At 49.0% G+C, this 19,954-nt stretch overlaps 1 protein-coding gene across 1 annotated transcript in view; it reads right to left on the reverse strand.

Annotated features, from left to right (window-relative positions):
* Window positions 1–19,954, reverse strand: part of LOC144941604 (spectrin beta chain, non-erythrocytic 1-like) — a 168,518-nt gene that overhangs the window by 78,610 nt on the left and 69,954 nt on the right. The window contains exons 4-5 of the mRNA XM_078867924.1: window positions 13,681–13,832; window positions 10,073–10,246 (exon numbers count right to left, since the gene is read on the reverse strand). Of these exons, the coding sequence (XP_078724050.1) occupies window positions 10,073–10,246; window positions 13,681–13,832 (326 nt within the window). The remainder of the gene's footprint in view (window positions 1–10,072; window positions 10,247–13,680; window positions 13,833–19,954) is intronic.

A 19,954-nucleotide genomic window follows, 5' to 3' on the forward strand; every position in this document is an offset into this window, starting at 1 on the left:
TTTGTGAAGCCTACTGGGGAAACTGAAGTTAGTGGGCCTATTGTGTGGGCCCGAGATAGTTAAAACGTGATGTTATTCTTGGGGTGTATCCATGGAAAAAACGCACGGTTGTCCATACGTGCCGGTTTAGCGGAATTTATGAATCACAATTTTCATCAAATAAATCAAGGAACACACGCTGCGAATAGAAATACACACTTATTGGTGTTTCCATCAAAGTTGAGTAATAGGCACCCTCGTGTATTTATGACTCCAGGGGTAGAGCGTCAACCACGCGGCCTCGTGAAGAGTGCACGCGCACCTGATGCGTTCTCATCGCCGGGGACATTCCCCCACACGAAGAATGAAAATGTACACCGCTGTCAAAGCGCCGCAGGCACCGTTCGTTCCTAAGGCTTGTTCCCCTCGTTGTTCATTTGCACCCGGGCTTCACTTTGCCGATTTGTGCAGCAGGGCAATATATTTCACCGGGCTGACTCAACAGAGGATCAGCAAAGACGACACCAACTCTCTCCCGAAGCCCTCTTCGTGGCTCGCCAGACCTCGACATAGGCGCTTAGCTCCTGAACACTTTTACTGCCACCTACATGCGCAAAGAATAAGCGAGGTTAAAAACAAGATTATTTTTTTTTTACCGAGAGAGAAACCGTCTATTCTGCTGGCCTCTTTCGAAATACATCACGAGAAAATGAGGCGGTTGAATTATAAAGTTTATATTGCCATCTTTTGCGCCGTAAAACACAAAGGTCTCACCGTGTCTACGAGAGGAAAGCGTGACACGAACATTGCCAGCTATTGCTATCGGTTGCTAAGTTGCTCATTATGCTCAAGTTATGTTTGAGATTTTAAAAAGTGACTTCTCCGCAGAGGGACGCAAGATCATTACACACGCATTGCGGATATGCCGATTTGGCATCTAATTTGATTGCAGTTTGAACATATATAGACAAAACAAAGACAAAGATCCCCCGTATAGCCTTTAACAGATTGTTGGGGGAAGTGCTGTTTGCGAGCACCAGTGAAGGCCGGCACTGTAGCACACGAGGGAGTGGGTGGCCAGCACCATGCCTGGCCGCCTTTGTCTCCCTAGTGCCGATGTTTATACAATCGCACTAGGTACTCATTTGAGGCTGAGTGGACCTAGGGGAGGCCCAGGACCTGTTCAGGTAATCGTCATTGGCATTGGCCGTGAGCGGGAATCAAACTTGGGTCACCGGGTTTGTAGTGCAGGACGCTAACCACGACACTACCGCTTCCCAAAACTATATATACACACACACAACTATATCAATATATACACAACTATGTTATTACCTAGGCACCACTAGCCTCTTCAAAATTAGATGCACTCGCTACACTTTGAAACAATCCCATATCGCTCACGTTGACCGATATAGATCTAAACAAAAAATAAACTATTTTTTATTTTACCCAGTAAGGCTTACTGAGCTATGTAGCTCTTTTACAGAAGCGACCTGACCACAAATGACAGCTCAACGAAGCGGCTTATCACGTGGAAATGTAGAGCAGCCAAATACTCTGAATGCACGTCGATTAAAATATGGAGGGAAAAACGGGATGACCCAGAGAAAGATCCACACAACCACGGGGAGAGAGACACGCAAACTCCAAATGTGCAGCAGGCATCAGGGTCGGCATCGAACCCACGACCTCCTGCATACCAGGAGAGGTAGTTAACGTCTTGCCACCCCGACGCACCGACAGCACGGTACCAGCTACTTATCGCGAATCAACTTCAGGATCTAGAGCAAGAAAGTAAAATTGAGTCAACTCTCGTGAAAAGTGGAAAGGCGAAAAACGCACCCCGAGTTGATCAAAATTATTTTTTAACAAAATGTGTCCACTGCCGACGTGCGACATCTCGACCCCGAGTGAAACATTCCGTGGGTCCGACTTTCATGCCTGACGCATCACATTCCTAGCTCCGGCCATACATTCAACATGAGCTGCGAAATGTGAACATAGCGCGCGACTTCCAAAAACCCGAGGGAAAAGATTAAGTGGACATTTTAACGGCCTCAATAGAAAAAAAACTGCCTGTTAGACGTTTAATAGCGCATACTACAGCTGTCCAAATATCAACACACACCAATTGCTGGCCGATAAATGTCATTGTGATGATTTGTTGTGGACCATTTCCACCCGCATTGTAAAACAAGCTATATTTTTCATATGTATGTCTGCGTTTGGGTATTGCATCACCATTATAATAGTAACTTACAACATCATCATAATTAACCATATTTGTTTAATTTCTACACCAAAGCCCCTGCATCTTGAAAGCATTTCCCCTTGGTCATATGCAACTGCAATTCGTGTCAACATAATCGTGTCATCACCTTACTAAGCTACTCAATAATGATCATGTTATTTACAAAGTCCCTTTAAATAATAGTTTAAAACGGCAGCCCGCTTCACATAACCTGGCCCATGCTCATATTCAGTGTGTGTTTGTGTCCATGCCTATTCCACCAACCCCAACCTCACTCCAGGAGGTTTGAAGTGGCCTAAAACTTATTTTTATTTTAGCAGGTAAGGCCCACTGAGCTATGTATATCTTTTTTTCAGGACGCGACCTGGCTATCATAAGCAATAGCTCAAGGAAAGTGGCTTATAATCGTGTGGAAATGTACAGCAGCCGGAGGAGCTGTGGAAGAATCCGTAGAACGGAGGTGAAGGTGAGCCGATGGTCGCTGGGAAACGCGGAAAGCCATCGGAGGAAATGTTCCCGCACTTTTCTCTGCGGAGCGGCAAGCGGCCGAATTTGCCAGTATCACAGTATGAAAAATAATAATAGGTATACCATTTTAGGCAATAAAACAGGTGTTAATATGTTAAAACAGCCTTCTTTATGGCCTAGTCTCACCAATGTCAGAGCAGGAACTAAAGAAAACTCTGTCTGGTGTAGGCCAATCAAAAAACAATGCATATATTATCAGAGCATGTTTGTTTGCATGTTCACCACAAGTGTGGTTAATGCAGAATTGATTCCTTGCAAAAAGTATTTATTTGGTGTTTGAACATCTTAAAACCTTCTGTTTGATTGCCAGAAAGGGTAATAGCCTATTCTTGTCACAGGGTTGAATGTGGCCCGCGAATTGTGCATCAAACTGGGCCCCCTTACGCGGATTGCAAATATCGGGAGGAGAAGGGTTTTCTGCACGGGATCAGCCATCATCCACCAACGACAAGGTGGAAATGGTGGCCCTGAGGAGGCCTCGTGAAATGGGCGCGATATCTCGGATAAAATTAATATAAAGAAATCAGACAAGTATATGAATATTAATATCATGAAAGTTGTGCTAAGTTTACCTCAACACACCTTTCAAACCATTTATGCTTGCAGTATATATTTATTTATTTATTTCAGGCCTACTGAGCTACATAGCTCTTTTTCAGAAGCGACCTGCATACAACAATGCTTAGAATTTAACAGTGCTAACTTGGAAAGCTATCCAGACCAGCCAAGTCAGTAGTAGAATGTGCATTTATTTTTTACAATGTTTTAATAAGGCAGGCAGAGGGAAATTTATGTTCATTATTGCTGGGTTTATGTTGGCAACATTTATAATGCTGTATTATTGTTTGTAAGATAGCCGTCCTTCTTTCAACATTACAAAGCATCCACTCAATCACTTCTTTATCCGTATCAATAAATGTGATCTCACAAGTTGTCCGGAATTTAAAACTCTTTGCCGCTGTGATTTGCACACACACAAGCACACGTTGCGGTTTCTTTCCCCTTTTATCAGCGTTGGACATCTCAGCAAAACTCGGGACCATTCGAGACGTTGCACACCATCACTCTGCCAGAAGCCAAAACTCAAAATGGTCAACGTGTTATTCCAAGCACAGTAGCAATACCCCATCACGGAAAGAGACCACCTCCTCCGCACAAACACAATCACTCAGGCCTATCATGAATGGATGATCTTCTTCTTTCGTATGGATTCACAGCAGTGGATAAAAAATGTGATTTTCTATTTGTTATCCACTCAATTGTCTGCTCAGAAGCAGAGTGGATGTCCGTCCATTCCTCCTTTACAGGCGTGAAGGCAGCAGCAGCGTGTTGATGATGCGGTCGATGGTTTGGGATTCGCGACCACACTACTCGCAAGCCGCCATATTATTTGATGCGACATATGTGGCATCGGGTGGCCGCATCGGCCATGTGGCCCGATCCTGATTGACGGTCGATCATTGGCGGTGTGGAAGGTTGAAACCGGGGGAGCTTCGACGGTAGGCTCCTGTACGAGATGTCTTTATTTTTGACGTCGGCCGCAGTCCAGACTCTCGCTTCCATCTCTCACAGTGCTCATGGGTGACTGGCGCTATGAGAGGTGGAAGCCCATGTGTGATGGGCGCTATGCATGTGCTCGCCAGTCTACTGCAGGAACTCACTGCACCCAGATGCGGATAGTTGATGCACAAATGGAAAATTTTAAACTCTCCCGACAGCATGCGACCGGTCACCCAGAACATACCATGGGACGCATCATGACTCAATGCCCGAATCACAATTACGAAGGGGGGAAGCATCACCACAGCGACAATTCCCCACACCGCTACTCCTGACGCAATCATCTGGCTCAACTACCCAAACGTAAAATCATATTCGTGGCTCTACACCGACATCAGCCATATGAAGAAGAAGGCAGCATCTGACGTTCTTTTTATATAATCGTCAAATGTTTTATCATTATCATAGTCCAGCATTTCTATAACAAAATATATTCTACATTGAGACTTTGAAAATGTATTGAATCTCAGCTAGCCTTGTTAGTGAATCTAAGTTGTTGTCCTTCCCCACACCTCTAATTAGCACGGTTGGCTACGTACGGTGCAAAATAAGTTCAACATACATACAAAGATACAAGTAAATCTCTAATATTATATTTGGCGTATAACATAAAACAGTTTTTGTCTCTTAACTTCCTCACATGGTGTTTCTTTTCAGGTTTTTGTTCGGATTCGTTCACGGCTTGTGATGGATGTGTGCTTGAGAATATTTCTCTCAAAATGAAAGTCATTTTGGGTTAGATCGTGCAAATACAGACGTGTCGTTAACCCACCACCACCTGACACAACCAATTCGAAAGGTTTGTCACAGAAACAAAAACTGCCAATTATTTACTAGTTCAGCACACCGGCGTGTTGGAGAGTAAACCCAAAACATTTACAGTTTGAGTACGACGTTTAGCTGGTAATTAAATCCATTTTCACCGGGCGAAATTCACTTCATCGGGCCTTACTAATTGGCTGTGTCGGCCGGTGGCGGGTTTAACGAGACATTTATATTTACTCAATATAACGCAAAATAACTCTTATTATGGATATTATTGTTGGTCACGAAAGCCTGCTGCTACGTGCCAGAATGTTCATCTCGTAAAAAGAGCCGTGCCATCTCAATGGGCTCCTGTCAGTCCACAGCAGCCGGGGGAGGCTTTGATCGGTGATGCGCAGTGGTTGGGTATGAACGGAGCCTGCTGGACGTGTTCTCACACGTGTGACACGGAGCCTTTCACGTCCCCGGGAACTGTAGGTGTCGAGTGTCACCCCAGGACTTCAACATTGCTTGTCGCACTTCTCTCTCTATGTGCCAGGAGTCCTGTCTCAAAAATGTCTGCAATCACATGGCCTTCATTTCATTGCATAGTTTGTTGTCCTTTCCCCATACCTCCGATTAGTACGGTTGGCTGCGTACCGTGCACGCAGAAGTTCAACATAATGCATGCATACGTTTAGCTCTGTCCATGATGTTCATCAATAACGTTGCAATAGATATTCGTCCCAGCTACTTGCAACGGTTCAAATTGCTTTTGCACTTAATTCGCTGGCTTTCTGTACCTGCTATGGATTTTCCCGGTCAAACGTTGTACACCACGTGTAATTTTCAAGGTGTAAATATATAAGCGTTGAATTTAGAAGAGGGGATAAAGAAGATACCGAGAAAGCCCGGTGAATTTACGACAAGCTAATGTGTTTTTATAACAACATGTGCTTTTCACAATGCTGTGTGTAAAGCGTGGCACGAACGCAGCGTTATTTGCAATTCACAAAGGATGAAAGCTGTGCTGCCTCACAGGGGCAGCCAGTCACCCTCCCACCCACAAAGACAAAGATCCCCCGTATAGCCTTAACAGACTGTTGGGGCAAGCGCTGTAAGTGAGCACCGATGAAGGCTGACACGGCGCACGAGGGGGTGAGTGGCCAAAACCACACCTGGCTGCCTTTGTCTTCCCAGTGGCGATGTTCACACACCGCACCAGGCACTAATTTGAGGCTAAGTCGACATAGTGGAGGCCCAGGACCGGTTCAAATAATCGTAACTGGTGTTGGCCGTAAGTGGGAATCGAACTCGGGACGCCGGATACGTAGCGCGGCACGCAAACCGCTGCACCGCCACTCCCCACCAACCCACTCAGTGGAACCAGACATCTGGCAGGGCTCCCCCCCTCCTCCCCTCTCTCTATCTCCTCCCCACGACCTCGCAGCTCCCCAGCGAAGTCTCCCATCATTCTCTTCAGACGGCCGGAAGCTGTTGCGCTCCCCCGCAAGCCGCGGCCGAGGTGACCCCGCTGTGACCACGTGGTCGGCGCGGCCTCAAAAAATATTGGGCGAGAACCCAGCGGGAGACGGAGAAATGAGCGCTCGAGCTCCCTTCGTAGCATGGGCTCTCACGACAAATGTGACGGACGATTCTTAATTCGTTTATTTTTGGGTTCGAACGTGTCGGTTGTATAACCATCCACCACCCGACAGCCAATCGAATCAAGTTGTCACGAGGGCAATTAAATATACCAATTGATTTAGTTTTTCAGAGACATTGGAAGTATGGAAAACAAGAATAGGGTTTACCCTTTCTGGCAATAAAACAGAAGCTGTGTTAACATGTTCAAACACCAAATAGAAACCTTTTGCAAGGATTAAAGTCTGCATTAACCACACACAGTACTTGTGGCAAAACATGCAACCAAACTCGCTCCAATAATTATATTTGCATTTTACTTAGAAACTGAATGGCCTACACCAGAGACAGCTTTTTCTCTATGGCCGAGTTTCACCACCAGTGTCAGACCAGAGAACACCAACAGGCGAACAGTACGAAGATAATGCCACACGTATCGGAGCATATATAGCTCGGGGGTTGAGCAGCTATTTTGTTTTCATGTCAGAAGGAGTAAAACCCCCTTTCTTATTTTTCATACTCGCGAGTAACATTTTGACACAAGATCCAGGGATGGCAACAATCAGCTCCTCAGCGTGGAAGATGCAAACCCCCCACTGCTCCCACCGCCCTCCCCTAACGGAGACGCTTCCTCCTGTTCCTCACAGGTTGTTGTTGTCTGTCGCGCCCTGGCCGCGGTGCCACGTGCGGCGTGGTTGAGTGAGGGCGTCGTGGTGGCAAGGCGATGTTAATGGCCTCGCCTGGTGTACAGGAGGTCGTGATTTTGATCCCAACCCTGCCTGCTGCCTGTATATTTGGAGTTTGCACGTCTCTCCCTCTCTCCTCGTGGTCGTGTGGAGCTTTCTCCGGGTACTGCAGCTTTTCCCTCCACATTAAGAGACGTGCTTCTAGAGAGTATTTGACTGCGGTAAATTTCCACGCAATAAGCCACTTCGTTGCGCTATCATTTGTGGCCAGGTCGCTTCCGAAAAACAGCTACGTAACTCAGTGGGACTTACCTGGTAAAATAAAAATAGTAATATTTAAATAGAGTGGCACGGCCAGTGGCACAGAAGGATTGCTCTCATCGCCGGTATCGTTCTCTCTCGGTCGGTTACCACCGGATCAGCCTCTCACCTCCACCAGGGCCATCCGGGCAACGGTGCCCCCCCCCCCCCTCCGGGGGCCAAACGCGACGACGGGCGGCGGCAGGGGCGGTGGCGTCGGCTCATCTCCCACCCCGTCACTCAAACACACAAGTGAGGAATGAGGAATGCCTCTCGCCACGGCTTTAAAATGGAAAGGTATGAAGTTCATCATCTCACAGGGCCACGTGAGACGATTCAGTGATCTGAGTCACCGTGCGTGCGCTCCACGGTGATGGTTGGGGCTGTGGGCCTGGCAGAGTGAACATTGAGAATGTGGTTGCACATCTCTGTTCTCTCTCTCCTCTCTCTCTCCTCTCTCTCCCATCTCTCCCATCTGTCCCCTTTCTCTCATGTCTCTCCACGTGCCTCTGTCTTTCCCAGTGTATATCTCCGTGTCCCTCTCTCTTTCCCTCTCTCCTGAACGCGTCTCTCTCCTATCTCACGCACATCTCTCTTCTGTACGTATGTTGAACTTCTTTCACACCGTGCGTAGCCAACCATGCTAATAATCAGAGGAGCGGGGTGAAGGACAAACCTAACGCAAAAAGCAGTTCTAATGAAATGAGTTTTCAATTTTGAATTAACAGTGCCTAGCCCCAGTGGCTTTCTAATATCGACGACCGCAGAACCGCATTTGAAAGCGCCGCGCGATGCAATGACCGTGTTTGTTCGATGGCTCGTACAAACATCAATTCACTTGTGCCGCTCTCCTGTAAGCGCCTTATTCCTATTGGCCTCACCGCCCTTCTCGGCGTTCATCTCGCTTATATCTATCCATCCATTTTCGTGTAATATACCGACTATCGATCTCGCATTTCTCTTCCGAATAGAGCTCTCTCATCTCCCCGCGGCAAATCACTTCTGAATCTGTCTCTTCGCTGCACTTACTGTGCGGCGCCATGTCTGCATCCCACAGCTCTCACGATGTTTGTCAATCTGCCCCTTGATGCTAAAACAATGGACGTCTCTGTTCCATGCTACGTTCCTTTTTTTGTGACTTTAAAACACCGGACCTTCACAGATAAAGTGTACACCCAATTTTTGGGAAGAAATACATTTTTTCATTCACAAAGTGTCTTATCGCGTGGACATTTTTGATCAGCCAAATACTCTAACGTGCGATGTCGATTCTAAATGTGGCGGGACAAAACCGGAGGACCCGGAGGAAAAACAATTGCGACCACGGAGACAGAGACACGCAAACTCCAAATATACAGCAGGTGTCACAATATGCAATTCCACTGGAGGAATCCGATGAGCTATAAAGCTTTTCAAAGGTAAAGGTTGTAAAGCTGTTTAAAAGGCAGCCCTGCAATGGCTCGCTCGACCACCATCAGTTGAAGGGAACTCGAGCTCCAGAGAGAGATAGCCTTTGAGATGGTATTTGGCCTACTCTTCCGTGCCGGCTGGGCATGTTGAGCATCCACCGCACTTTTCCGCACACCGCACGTGCTTCCCGCTGTGCTCACAAAACGCACATGGCTCGTAAGAGCAGCAGCAGCAGTCGCAGCAGCAGTCGCAGCAGCAGAGGCGTCTGGGAATGCGAGGAAGGGCGGAGTCGCGCCCCTGCTGGCCGAGTCACCCGTGAAACAGAGCTGTGTAGCTCAATGGGTTAAATACTCGAATAATCAACTTCCTCCATAACAGAGGGTTTCCTTTTGGGTTAGACTGCGTGAATATCAATGCGTCGTTAAACCCGCCACCACCCAACACAGCCAATTAGAAATGTTTGTCACGTAAACAAAAAATTACAATTAGTTACGAGTAACTTATAGTTACTAAGTAACACTCTTAGTTACTAGTAACATTGCGGATACGCACACACGCACGTGCACACGTACATGCACACGTACGCAAACACACACCGGCACGCAAGCTGTACAAAGGCATCTTGTTTCATGGTACTTTCCCTGCTGCAGTCAACAGCATCCATTACAGAAAGAGCCTTGTCAGGATAAGTAATTGGTATGTAAGTATATAAGTAACTAATTGTAGTAACTAATTGGCATGTTTTGTTTCCTTGACAAGTTACCAGTTACGAATTGAAACGTTTTGTTTACGTGACAAACCTTACTAATTGGCACGTATTTATACAATTTGCGATCCAAGCCAACAAACCCCCACCCCCCCCCCCCACTTTATTATGGATTACATTGGTGATGAGAGCCCTGATTATTACTACGACTACGCGCAAATGAACCTCCGATTCCGATGTTGCGAGTTGACGGGGTCTCACCTGGAAGCGGAGGATGATGGTCCAGATGAGGCCGAGCGTGAGGCGGTGGTTGCCGTCGACAATGTCGTGGGAGCCCATGTTCTCGAGGTGGACGCGCTGCTCCTTGAGGAACTGCAGGGCCTTCTCCACGTTCTCCAGGCAGTGGATCCGCATCTTGCCCTTCGTGGGCTTCGGCTGCACACGACAAGACGCGTCGTTTAAGGAGCGCGACGCCTCGGGGGCAAACTCGTCGCAGCTCACACGCGCAGACAACAGTGTCCTTTGCTTTAGGTTACGTTTATAAATTGTTCATTTTCCCCTTAAATGTTGTTCATGCATAAAAAGGCAACAATAAAAAAAAAGTGTTAACCAACGCATAGCCATAATAAACGGGTAACAATTATATATTTGTCAATCGAGTTGGAAGCTTGGAACGCAACCCCCACCCCCCCCATTTACATGATTTCTTATGGGAAAAGAGTGTTCGGTTAACACCTTTTCACTACTCTTTGGTTCTTTCGGTAAAGTCACGCAACACAAGCGCCCGAAACGTCGTGATTTATTTTATTTTATACCTACGTGACTTTACTGAAAGAACCAAAGAATATGGATTCCTGCAGTCACGAAAGCGTCAAATCACCATTTCACTTTTACATGAAGATTTTCAAGAATGCATCTATCGTGTTAATCCAGGACTACCTGTCTTCCCCAAAAAGTAGGCCAGTCGGCCCACACGTCCAAGATCTCCCTTTCTTTCCCAGTGTCAGATGCATAAAAAATAACATCTGTTGTTATATATATTGTTTTTATAAACGTGTTGCTTTGCGTATAAAAGGTTCGTTGAAGCATCAACGTGACAACTCCCAGCAGCACCACTGTTAGTCGTGTAATCCAAAATGTAGTTCAAATTTTATTGATAAAAAACTATTTTAAACTATTAACTATGTTTTTATTTCAGCTACGGAGCTCTTTCTCAGAAGCGATCTGGCTATCACAAATCATAGCCCAATGAAGTGGCTTCTCACGTGGAAACGTATCGCAGCTAAATACTCTAAACGCGTGACGTTGATTCTAAATGTGGAGGGGAAAACCAAAGGACCCGTAAAAAAAATCTACGCAACCACAGGGAGAACCATGCAAACTCCAAATATACAGCAGGTGTTCGAAGCCACGACCTCCTATACACCGGGCGAGGTAGTTAACATGTCGCCACCGCGGTGCACCCAGAGCGGACATGGGACTCCCAACTGCGGCTTCAAATCGCAAACTGTCCCAATGTCAGCTGAACACCCTTGACCTGCGACCTCACAATGGATTCTTCTGCAACCGTGAAGGTCGCGCGAGTCTATTTGTGCTGTGGTTTTTTGCGGAGCGTTGGCACACAACAACACGACGCTCGTACAACGCACGCCTCTTTTGTATGGGTTTTTACGGGTTGTATGGGTTGCACCCCGGTAAACGCAACAAGGTTGACCCAACGTTGTGACGTTTACTGGGACCGTACTGCTGTGCTCATGCGAACATACGAAATGTTAACCACAGGCTGTCGCGAAGCACCAGGAAGCGCTCCAGTTCCACAAAAACCCTCGCGCAGAGAATGCAATCTTGAAAAGGCTCTTTATGTACTGGACGCTGTAACTCATATTTGCAAAGTTGACCGCGACAGGGAATGTACAATGAAACAAGAGGCCTTTGTGCAGCCTGCGTGCCGGTGTGTGTTTGCATACGTGCGTACGTGCGTGTGTGCATATCCGCATTGTATGTGCGCGTATGTATACATGGTTGTGTGCCTGTGTATATGCATGTGTATGCTATATGTTTGTGTGCATGTACGTGCGTGTTGTATACATTTGTGTGTGTATGCGTGCGTGTATATATGGTTTGCGTGCACGCATGTGTGCATATGGAGAGCGGTGGCAGAGCGGTTAGCGCGCTGTGTTACGAACCCGGCAACCATAGTTGGATCACCGCTCACGGTGAACACCAGTAACGATTATCGGAACCGGTCCTGGGCATCCCCTAGGTCGACTCAAACTCAAATGAGTACCTGGTGCGATGTGTAAACTAAACTTCGTCACGAGAGAGACAAAGGCGGCCGGGCGTGGTGCTGGCCACCCACCCCCTCGTGTGCTGTACTGGCCTGCATAGGTGCCACAAGCTAACACAAACCTGTCAACCCATACAGTTTACCCGTATTCTTGTACAGGGAAATTGAGTTTTCAGGTGCAGACGGCGTACAGCCGTTTCAATAAAGGGGCAAAAAAGTGTCTATTTGTTTGTGTTTCTCCCTCATGATGGGACTTTGTAGGATGCACGTTGAGATTTATAAGGGCATGGAGTGACCAAAAAGGTCTGAATTGGTCTGTAATAAGGTAGGCACTGATAAGGGGTTGACAGGTATGCTAACAGTGCTTGCCCCAACAGTCTGTTAAAGGCTACATGGGAGATCTTTGTCTTTGGCTGCCGGATATGAAGGCTACCCGGTGTGCCCTGCAGGCAGCTGACGGGCCGTCAGGCAGAAATGAAGAAGCCAATCTGCGGCGCAGTGAACATGCTTCGCATTGCAGTGCGCCATACAATCTGCACATTCCAACATTGCTTGCGATTATTACTGCCACGTGAGAAACACGTAAAATGATGATCATCATCATCATCGACATTAGTCCTGATGAGTCACCGCTTCCCCATCTCTCAATCCACCGAGCTGACGTCGTCGCTCCGTCTCCGCGTCGCTCGCGCCACTCACTCGAGCGCGTTCCCCCCTCCCCCCTGGCTGCCGCTCCGCCGTCGGTCTCGGCCCACGGCCATCGTCCCTACGAGCGTCACGCCCAATGCCACTCGCTTTTCCTAACGGTGACTACGAAGCCTCCAACCTGCGCGTCAGTTCTTTAATCCGCGCGCTCCTCTTCCTGTCTCCCGGTATTCTTCAACGGACGCACCTCCCCCGTGCTTCTTTGCGAACTTTTAACTTTTTGTTCCTTTCTTCCACAAACACCGATTGCTGCCATAGCTGTTACTCGTGAGTATGGAAAATAAGAAGGGGGGTTTTACCCCTTCTGGCAATAAATAAAATAGCCGCTCAACCCCCCCGGCTATAAATGCTCCGACACGTGTGGCATTGTCTTTGTACGGTTCACCTGCTGGCGTTCTCCGGTCTGACACTGGTGGTGAGACTAGGCCATGAAAATGGCGGCTGTCTCTGGTGTAGGCCAATCAGTTTCAAGGGCAATGCCCATCACATTATCAGAGTGTGTTTATTTGCATGTTCACCACAAGTGCTGTGTGCGGTTAATGCCTTGCAAAAAGTTGTCTATTTTGGTGTTTGAATATCGTGACACAACTCCTGTTTCATTGTCAGAAAGGGTAAAACCTATCTTATTTTTCATCATTCTTGAGACTGTCAAAAAGGTGGCATCGACATTTCTTCTACATCGTGAACATGTGTAAGGGATGCCGAGAGGTGAACCTGATTAAGAGATAAGTAAATGCAAACTCACCGAGCCGACCGGCTCGTGAGTTCACATAGCGCGCTCGTCGCACACACACGTGTGTCTAAAGCGTCGCACACACGCGCGTCTAAAGCGTCGCGAACGACGGCGCGAGGGGAAGGAGCCGGCGACACGACTGACCAGGCGCTCGCCGGAGAGGACCTCGAGCAGCTTGATGAGCATTCGCCCGTCGCGCAGGTCGGCGTAGAGGTCGCCGATGCGGCAGGAGACGCGCGATAGGTGCGAGTTCACCCACTTGGTGAAGGTCTTCTTCTGCACCTCCTCGCGCTCGTCTGTGCACGTCACACACACACGCGCACGACACCATCGCTGAGCGACGCGGACCCGGCAATCCGACGGCAGTGAAGGTGGGCACGCCGCAAAGGGCTTTCATTGCGGCGCCCCCGCATTCTAGTCTTGGCCGCCGTAATTCGACGCGATGCGTGAACGAACCAGGCGGCGGCCGACGCACGCGGCCTGTGATCCGGCAATGTGGAGGCAGCAGCGAGGGTTGGTGAATCGTACAAATGTCGCCAAAAACTCCCATGCCGTGGGCGTCGAGGAGATGCCGTACTCTGGCTCGCCAGGAGAAGGCGGTTCTCACGTGGATGGAAACAATATGCCCCGTTTTGTATGGGAGACAGCTTTGCCCACTGGCACACGTGACCTTTCCTTGGGGTGCTCTGGTTTCCTCCCACATACATAAACACTCCTTAATTGTCTGAAAATATCTTAATATACAGAGGACTGCAGAGCTAGGAGCAAATGCTGGTAGCGCCGGCACGCCGCCCGGCTGCCGCCTTCCCCGCTCGTCCGCGGTTCGCCGGCGACTGCGCGTAAAATTAAAACGACGTGAAAAAAAAATGTACCACTCACACGGCACTCGCTGTCCTTTCACTTTCTTCGTGCGCGTGAGCAAGACGCGGTGCGCGCGACGCTTTCAAAAGTGAGTTGGAGCGGAGCGGGGATTGCGCGGCGGATGTGCAGTTCAAGTCGACAGGAATCACGCGAGGCGAATCGCAAAACACCGATCGCGCGCCAACATCACAAATGGCAATTGATTCAAGTGCAGGGCTCGTCCTGAGCCTCCCCCATTGGGCGAAGTGGGCCAATTCACGACGCGCCAGGTTGTAAGGAAGCAACGGCTCTCCCCGCACCTCCGATAATATTCACGGTTGGCTACGTGCGATGCAAAAGAAGTTCGACGTACGTACTTGAAATCCAGGAAAAATGGGGGGGGGGGGGGGGGGGGGGGAACAACAACTTGTTTTTCTTTTTTCCCAAGTGAACATTTCCCTGAAATTTAATTGAAATTCAAAGGAGGCAAATCATATTTCTAGGTCACCAAGAGGGAATGGAAACACAAGAGCCCGTGCCATGAGTGTTTTCGTGGAACGCAGTAAACGCACCAACATTGTGCCAATTCCGGCACGCCATGGACCTGGTCCAAAGGCGCCCCCCCCCCCCCCCCCCCCGTAAGCTTTGGCTTTGAAATATTACTGACGGTGGTTCAGCGGCACAGCGTACACGCGGCAAGAAGGGCCAAATCAACGTGCGGCGCTTGCCACAGCTCGGTATTTTTCTGCAGCTGTGCAAATTTAACTATTCATGGATTTTTCAACCACCCAATCTACAATCCTTACAATCAAGGTGAATGTACATTACACGAACGACGCCGAAACCTTACGAAATCAAACAGGATGTCCCGATTGTCCGTTTCGCGTGCTGTGTATTTTTTGCGGTTCAGTAAATGGATGTATTGGCGGTACACCGGTGCAGCATAACGCACCGGTCCTCATAAAACAGCCTAAGATCAAAATGTGAACTGACACTCGTCTTCCGACCACTTCGACATCACGAGAACTGATTTTTGGTGCACCACCGCCACCACCACCACCACCACCGCCACCACCCCACAAGATTTTCTGACCGGGGGTTGCGAATCGCGGGAAATAAATAATGAATCCGGAAAACATTTATTTCCATTTTTATTGACGGCACCGGTGGTGGTGCGCCAACGACTCATTAGCAATGCTCACACCGTATGACCCACCTCATGCTTCCCCTCCCACCGGAGCTCAGAGCGCGCGCGTCTCTCTCTCGGGCGCTGTTTCGAGCAACGCCAACACCAGCCACCTCCATCAGATTCTGCCTCCATCCCCGGCGTGTGTTGGGCATCGCGGGCCGCGGCGACGAATAGCAAATCACCAATCAACACGCGAACAGTTTACATATTACAAATGGCAATGTTTCAAACGGTCTATCTCACCCGAACGAGGGAACCGGAATTGACGCGCGGTCACATTTAGACACGCTAAGCGCTCACGCCGCCGTTGCTCGTGAAATAATTCAACGTTGGTTCTTAGATTTTTGACTGCGAGCGTCGTAAATGTGGCACTATCTTTACTGTGCTTACTCAGATTAGATCCTGCACGGCTTGACATCGTATGCGCACGGGGGTTATGACCGTGGCTGTGAGTGAGACTCACAACTGGTGGGTAAATGACGGCGTCGTCACATGTAAACACTCGTTAATTAGCCGATAACGCCTTAATATATAGAGGACCGCAGAGCTTGGGCAATTGTTGGCGCCGGCTCACTGCCCGGCCGCCTTGCCGCTTGTGGTGCGGTTCCTCCTCGTGCCTATGAGACGTCCTCTCTCTACGACAGTGAGCCCATACTGTGCGGTGGCAGCGTGTCACAAATTGAAATGATAATTGACATTACATGGAGAAAGCGGAAGCCCTTCATTTGACCGTAAATTAAATCCAGATTGAGAACTCACCTCTTTAGAACTGCTCTTTGTGCTTAGTTTGTTGTCCTCCTACACCTCTGATTATCACGGTTGCCTACGTACGGTGCAAAAGAAGTTCAACATAAAATGTTCGTAATTTATTTGAAGGCTTTTTTTTTAAACTACACCCTTACATCCTCAAGCCGTTTTCCTCTCCATGTTCAGAGGGAATCGTGGGGTCTAATCGGTGCAACACTGCGATGAAAGCTCAGGACAAGCTCCTCCGTCATTTCCCCCAAACTGAGAAGTGGCCCCCCCTCCAGGCGCCGCTCGGCGCATGGCGCAGGGAGGTGTGGTGCAGTCGTGGTGCGGTCGTGGTGTGATGCGTGGTGGTGGTGTGGTCGTGTTGTGGTGCGTGGCGGTGCGATGCGGTCGTGATGTGGTCCGTGGCTGTGCGGTGTGGTGTGGTGCGTGGTGCGTGGCGGTTGTGGTGTGGTGCGTGGTGCTTGTTGTGTGGTGCGTGGCGGTGAGTGGCGATGGTGGCAGCGACGATGTGCACGAGGCACGGGTGTGCAGCTTCCCCGCGTGCGTCAGGATCGCGGTGCCAGCTCGGTGTCGGTGCAGCAGTGCAGAGCTCTCTGGGAGAAGTCAGAGCCATCGAGGGTGGACACCCACACCACCGAGGGTGGACACCCACACCGCAGGCCGGCTCGGGGGTCAGAGTGCCCAGCGCTGGCACCGCTGAGCTCCTCTGGGGTTTTGAATCCAGGCAGCCGCTCGCGGCCTAAGCTGGCTCTCAAGCCGCGTGAATTGAAAGATCTCAGCCCAGTCACCAATGACAGTTCACAAAAAAACCCCATCACATCACATTCGGTTTGTTCTTCACTCAATCTGGTTACATTCTAGCTCTAAGAATTATAAAGATATCGGCCTCACTGCCATTACTGTCACATGCAGGGTAGGCCAGAAAGTGCTGCCCTATCATTTAAAACTAGAAATCACTTTGAGGGATTTCGATGTACTTATGTAAGTTGAACAACTTTCGTACCGTACACAGCCCACTGCGCTAATCAGAGGTAGCTTTGTGATATCCACTTCCACGTGCCATTCTGCAACATGAAGGGTTTCCCTGCCGCCTGAGATATCTGGATGGAAACCTTATCTCGTGCCATTGACGCTGTTTTAAAATAAAGAATCGTAATATCACAACCGCAGAGAAACTTGCGGATTACAGAGTGCACGAGCTACGGAATGTAAATGACTGTGAGATTGCACAGTGAAAGGAGAGCGAATGAAACAGAGATCCACTGAGTGCACGAGTGAAGCGATTTCCAACAGGAGACGCCCGCGGCGATCTCTCCTGCGGCGCCGTGCTACATTAAACTCCGTCGTAGATGGGGTAGCGTTGCTTGCCAAGCACCGCGAAAAAACGATGACACGCGTTTGTTGACTCGAATGTCGAGAGTGACGTGTCTTCCTATAATCGACGCGTTGCGGTAAGTGCAACGCAAACACGGGTAATGATTTACCACGAAATAAAACAGCATAGAGCCAATACCCACATTGGTATTAGGTGTCGGTGAGGGTGCCCCACTGAGCCTATTCATTGCAGAATCCAGCGATGGCAAACGGCCACCAATGTCGAGATCCCAATGCGCGCGTTTAATCGGAGCGCGCAGGGTTTGGACACGGGGAGGCCTCGGTGTGTGAATGGACTCACTTCAGTTCACGAAGCAAACACAGCGACCGTGCGAACCTGTCTCGAGCCAACCGCAGCCCGCCCGACAGAAGCTGGGAGCGAAATTCCGCAGCGCGCTATTGCCCGGGCTCTGTCATTTCGCGCGCCGATGACTCCACGTTCTCACCTCGACAAGACCAATACGGTTTAGAGAGAATGGGCTCCTGTGTGCGACCCTCCAAACCGCAAAAAAAAGCAGCTCTTGACAGAGATCCCCGGTGTAAAACGATACGTGCCATCTCCTGAGCACAATACAAAAAGAACGCGCCCGACCACGCACGCATTGAAATATAATCTCTCGGGCCGAGGATAATAAATGCATTGAAAAATCTCTAAAATTGCTTAAGCTGCCGCTTGCGGAGGAAGTAGTGTAACAGGGAATGTGCAGCATCTGCCAACAAAACAGACATTTATACCTTTGTCCAATTCTCTTCGGGTGGCAACCGAGCCGATCATCTCTGCGGGGTCAATAAAATCATCGACACTTTTAGCAAAGTCAACAGCAGGTGTAGTCTGGCTCCCGGCATGAGAATATGGAATTTCCACCACTGGCTGAGGGTGACCAACAAGTATGAGCGCCACCCATGCAATGCCCATTTGGGCAAGGGAGCCTCCTCAAGTGGTGGTGTTGGCGGTCTCAACGCGTTTGTTCGGAACCCATTCAGGTTCCCCACGCCACACCGTACACGCAAAATCCACAAGACCCACAAATTCACCGAGACCCATAGACTCACACGGAGACCCACAGACTCACACGGAGACCCATGGACTTACACAGAGATCCGCAGACTCGCATAGAGACCCATAGACTCGCATGGAGGCCCATGGACTTACACGGAGATCCGCAGACTCGCATAGACACCCATAGACTCGCATGGAGGCCCATGGACTTACATGGAGATCTGCAGACTCACATAGAGACCCACAGACTCGCATGGCGGCAGCTAACAAGACAAAGCTCCGCGCCGAGCCTGGCAACTCCGCTGGGCGCGATCACTCACGGCGAGGTGTGCGCACAGCTGTCGCTGCAAATCTGTAAGTCACCAAACACACTGCGGGAGGCTTCTGGAGCCACCTGCATCGGTGTGCATCACGCACATGAGGAACGCATTTACAAATACGTACCTGTCAACCCCTTTTCAGTGCCCTACCTTATTACAGACCAATTTAAACCTTATTGGTCACTCCGTGTCCCTTATAAATCTCAACGTTCATCCTACAAAGTTCCATCGCAAGGGAGAAACACGAACAAATAGACAATTATTTGTTTTGCCCGTATTGAAACGGCTGTACGCCGTATGGACCTGTAAAAGAATACAGGTAGAACCGTATGGGGTTGATAGCTATGGAAATATCGACGTTCCAGAATGGCGTACAACGACCTGTGGGTAACGACTGCCACCTGGGGTTGATTAAAATGTGCAAGTCAAGCACGGGCCGCAATGAAACATCGCTTTGATCTAACAGAACAAGGCTCGTTTTATTTTATTGCCGACACTGAATTAGACTGCCGTGCATTATGAAGTCATTTTTCTCTCTCTTCTTTCTCGCTCTCTCTGGAGGAAAGAGGCATGCCGTGAAGGAATTCCTTTGGAGTTCGAGTGGAATTTTCCAGCGCGTGTCTCTTGTAAGCTCACGAGTGGCCCTCCCGCACTCTTTACTCGCTTCAATGGTCTCTCCAGAGCACTGCTTCTTAACCTGGGGTGCATCACGCACACCCTCAAGGTGCGAGATGGACAGATTTGTTTAGAAGCTAAATCGTGGGAAACACAAATTAAGCATGGGCACGTAAGTACTACTGCTTTGTTTCATCAAACCCGGTGTATTTATTAACATTGTAAATTATTTCTTACGATTGAAAACCATAGGGGTGCAAGGCTGCAGTAAACGTTAAGAACCACTGCTCTAGAAGCATGCGCAGTGAGTCGGGGAATCAACACCGT

Source organism: Lampetra fluviatilis, chromosome 25 (assembly GCF_964198595.1).
Source record: "Lampetra fluviatilis chromosome 25, kcLamFluv1.1, whole genome shotgun sequence".
In the NCBI taxonomy this organism is placed as follows: domain Eukaryota; kingdom Metazoa; phylum Chordata; class Hyperoartia; order Petromyzontiformes; family Petromyzontidae; genus Lampetra; species Lampetra fluviatilis.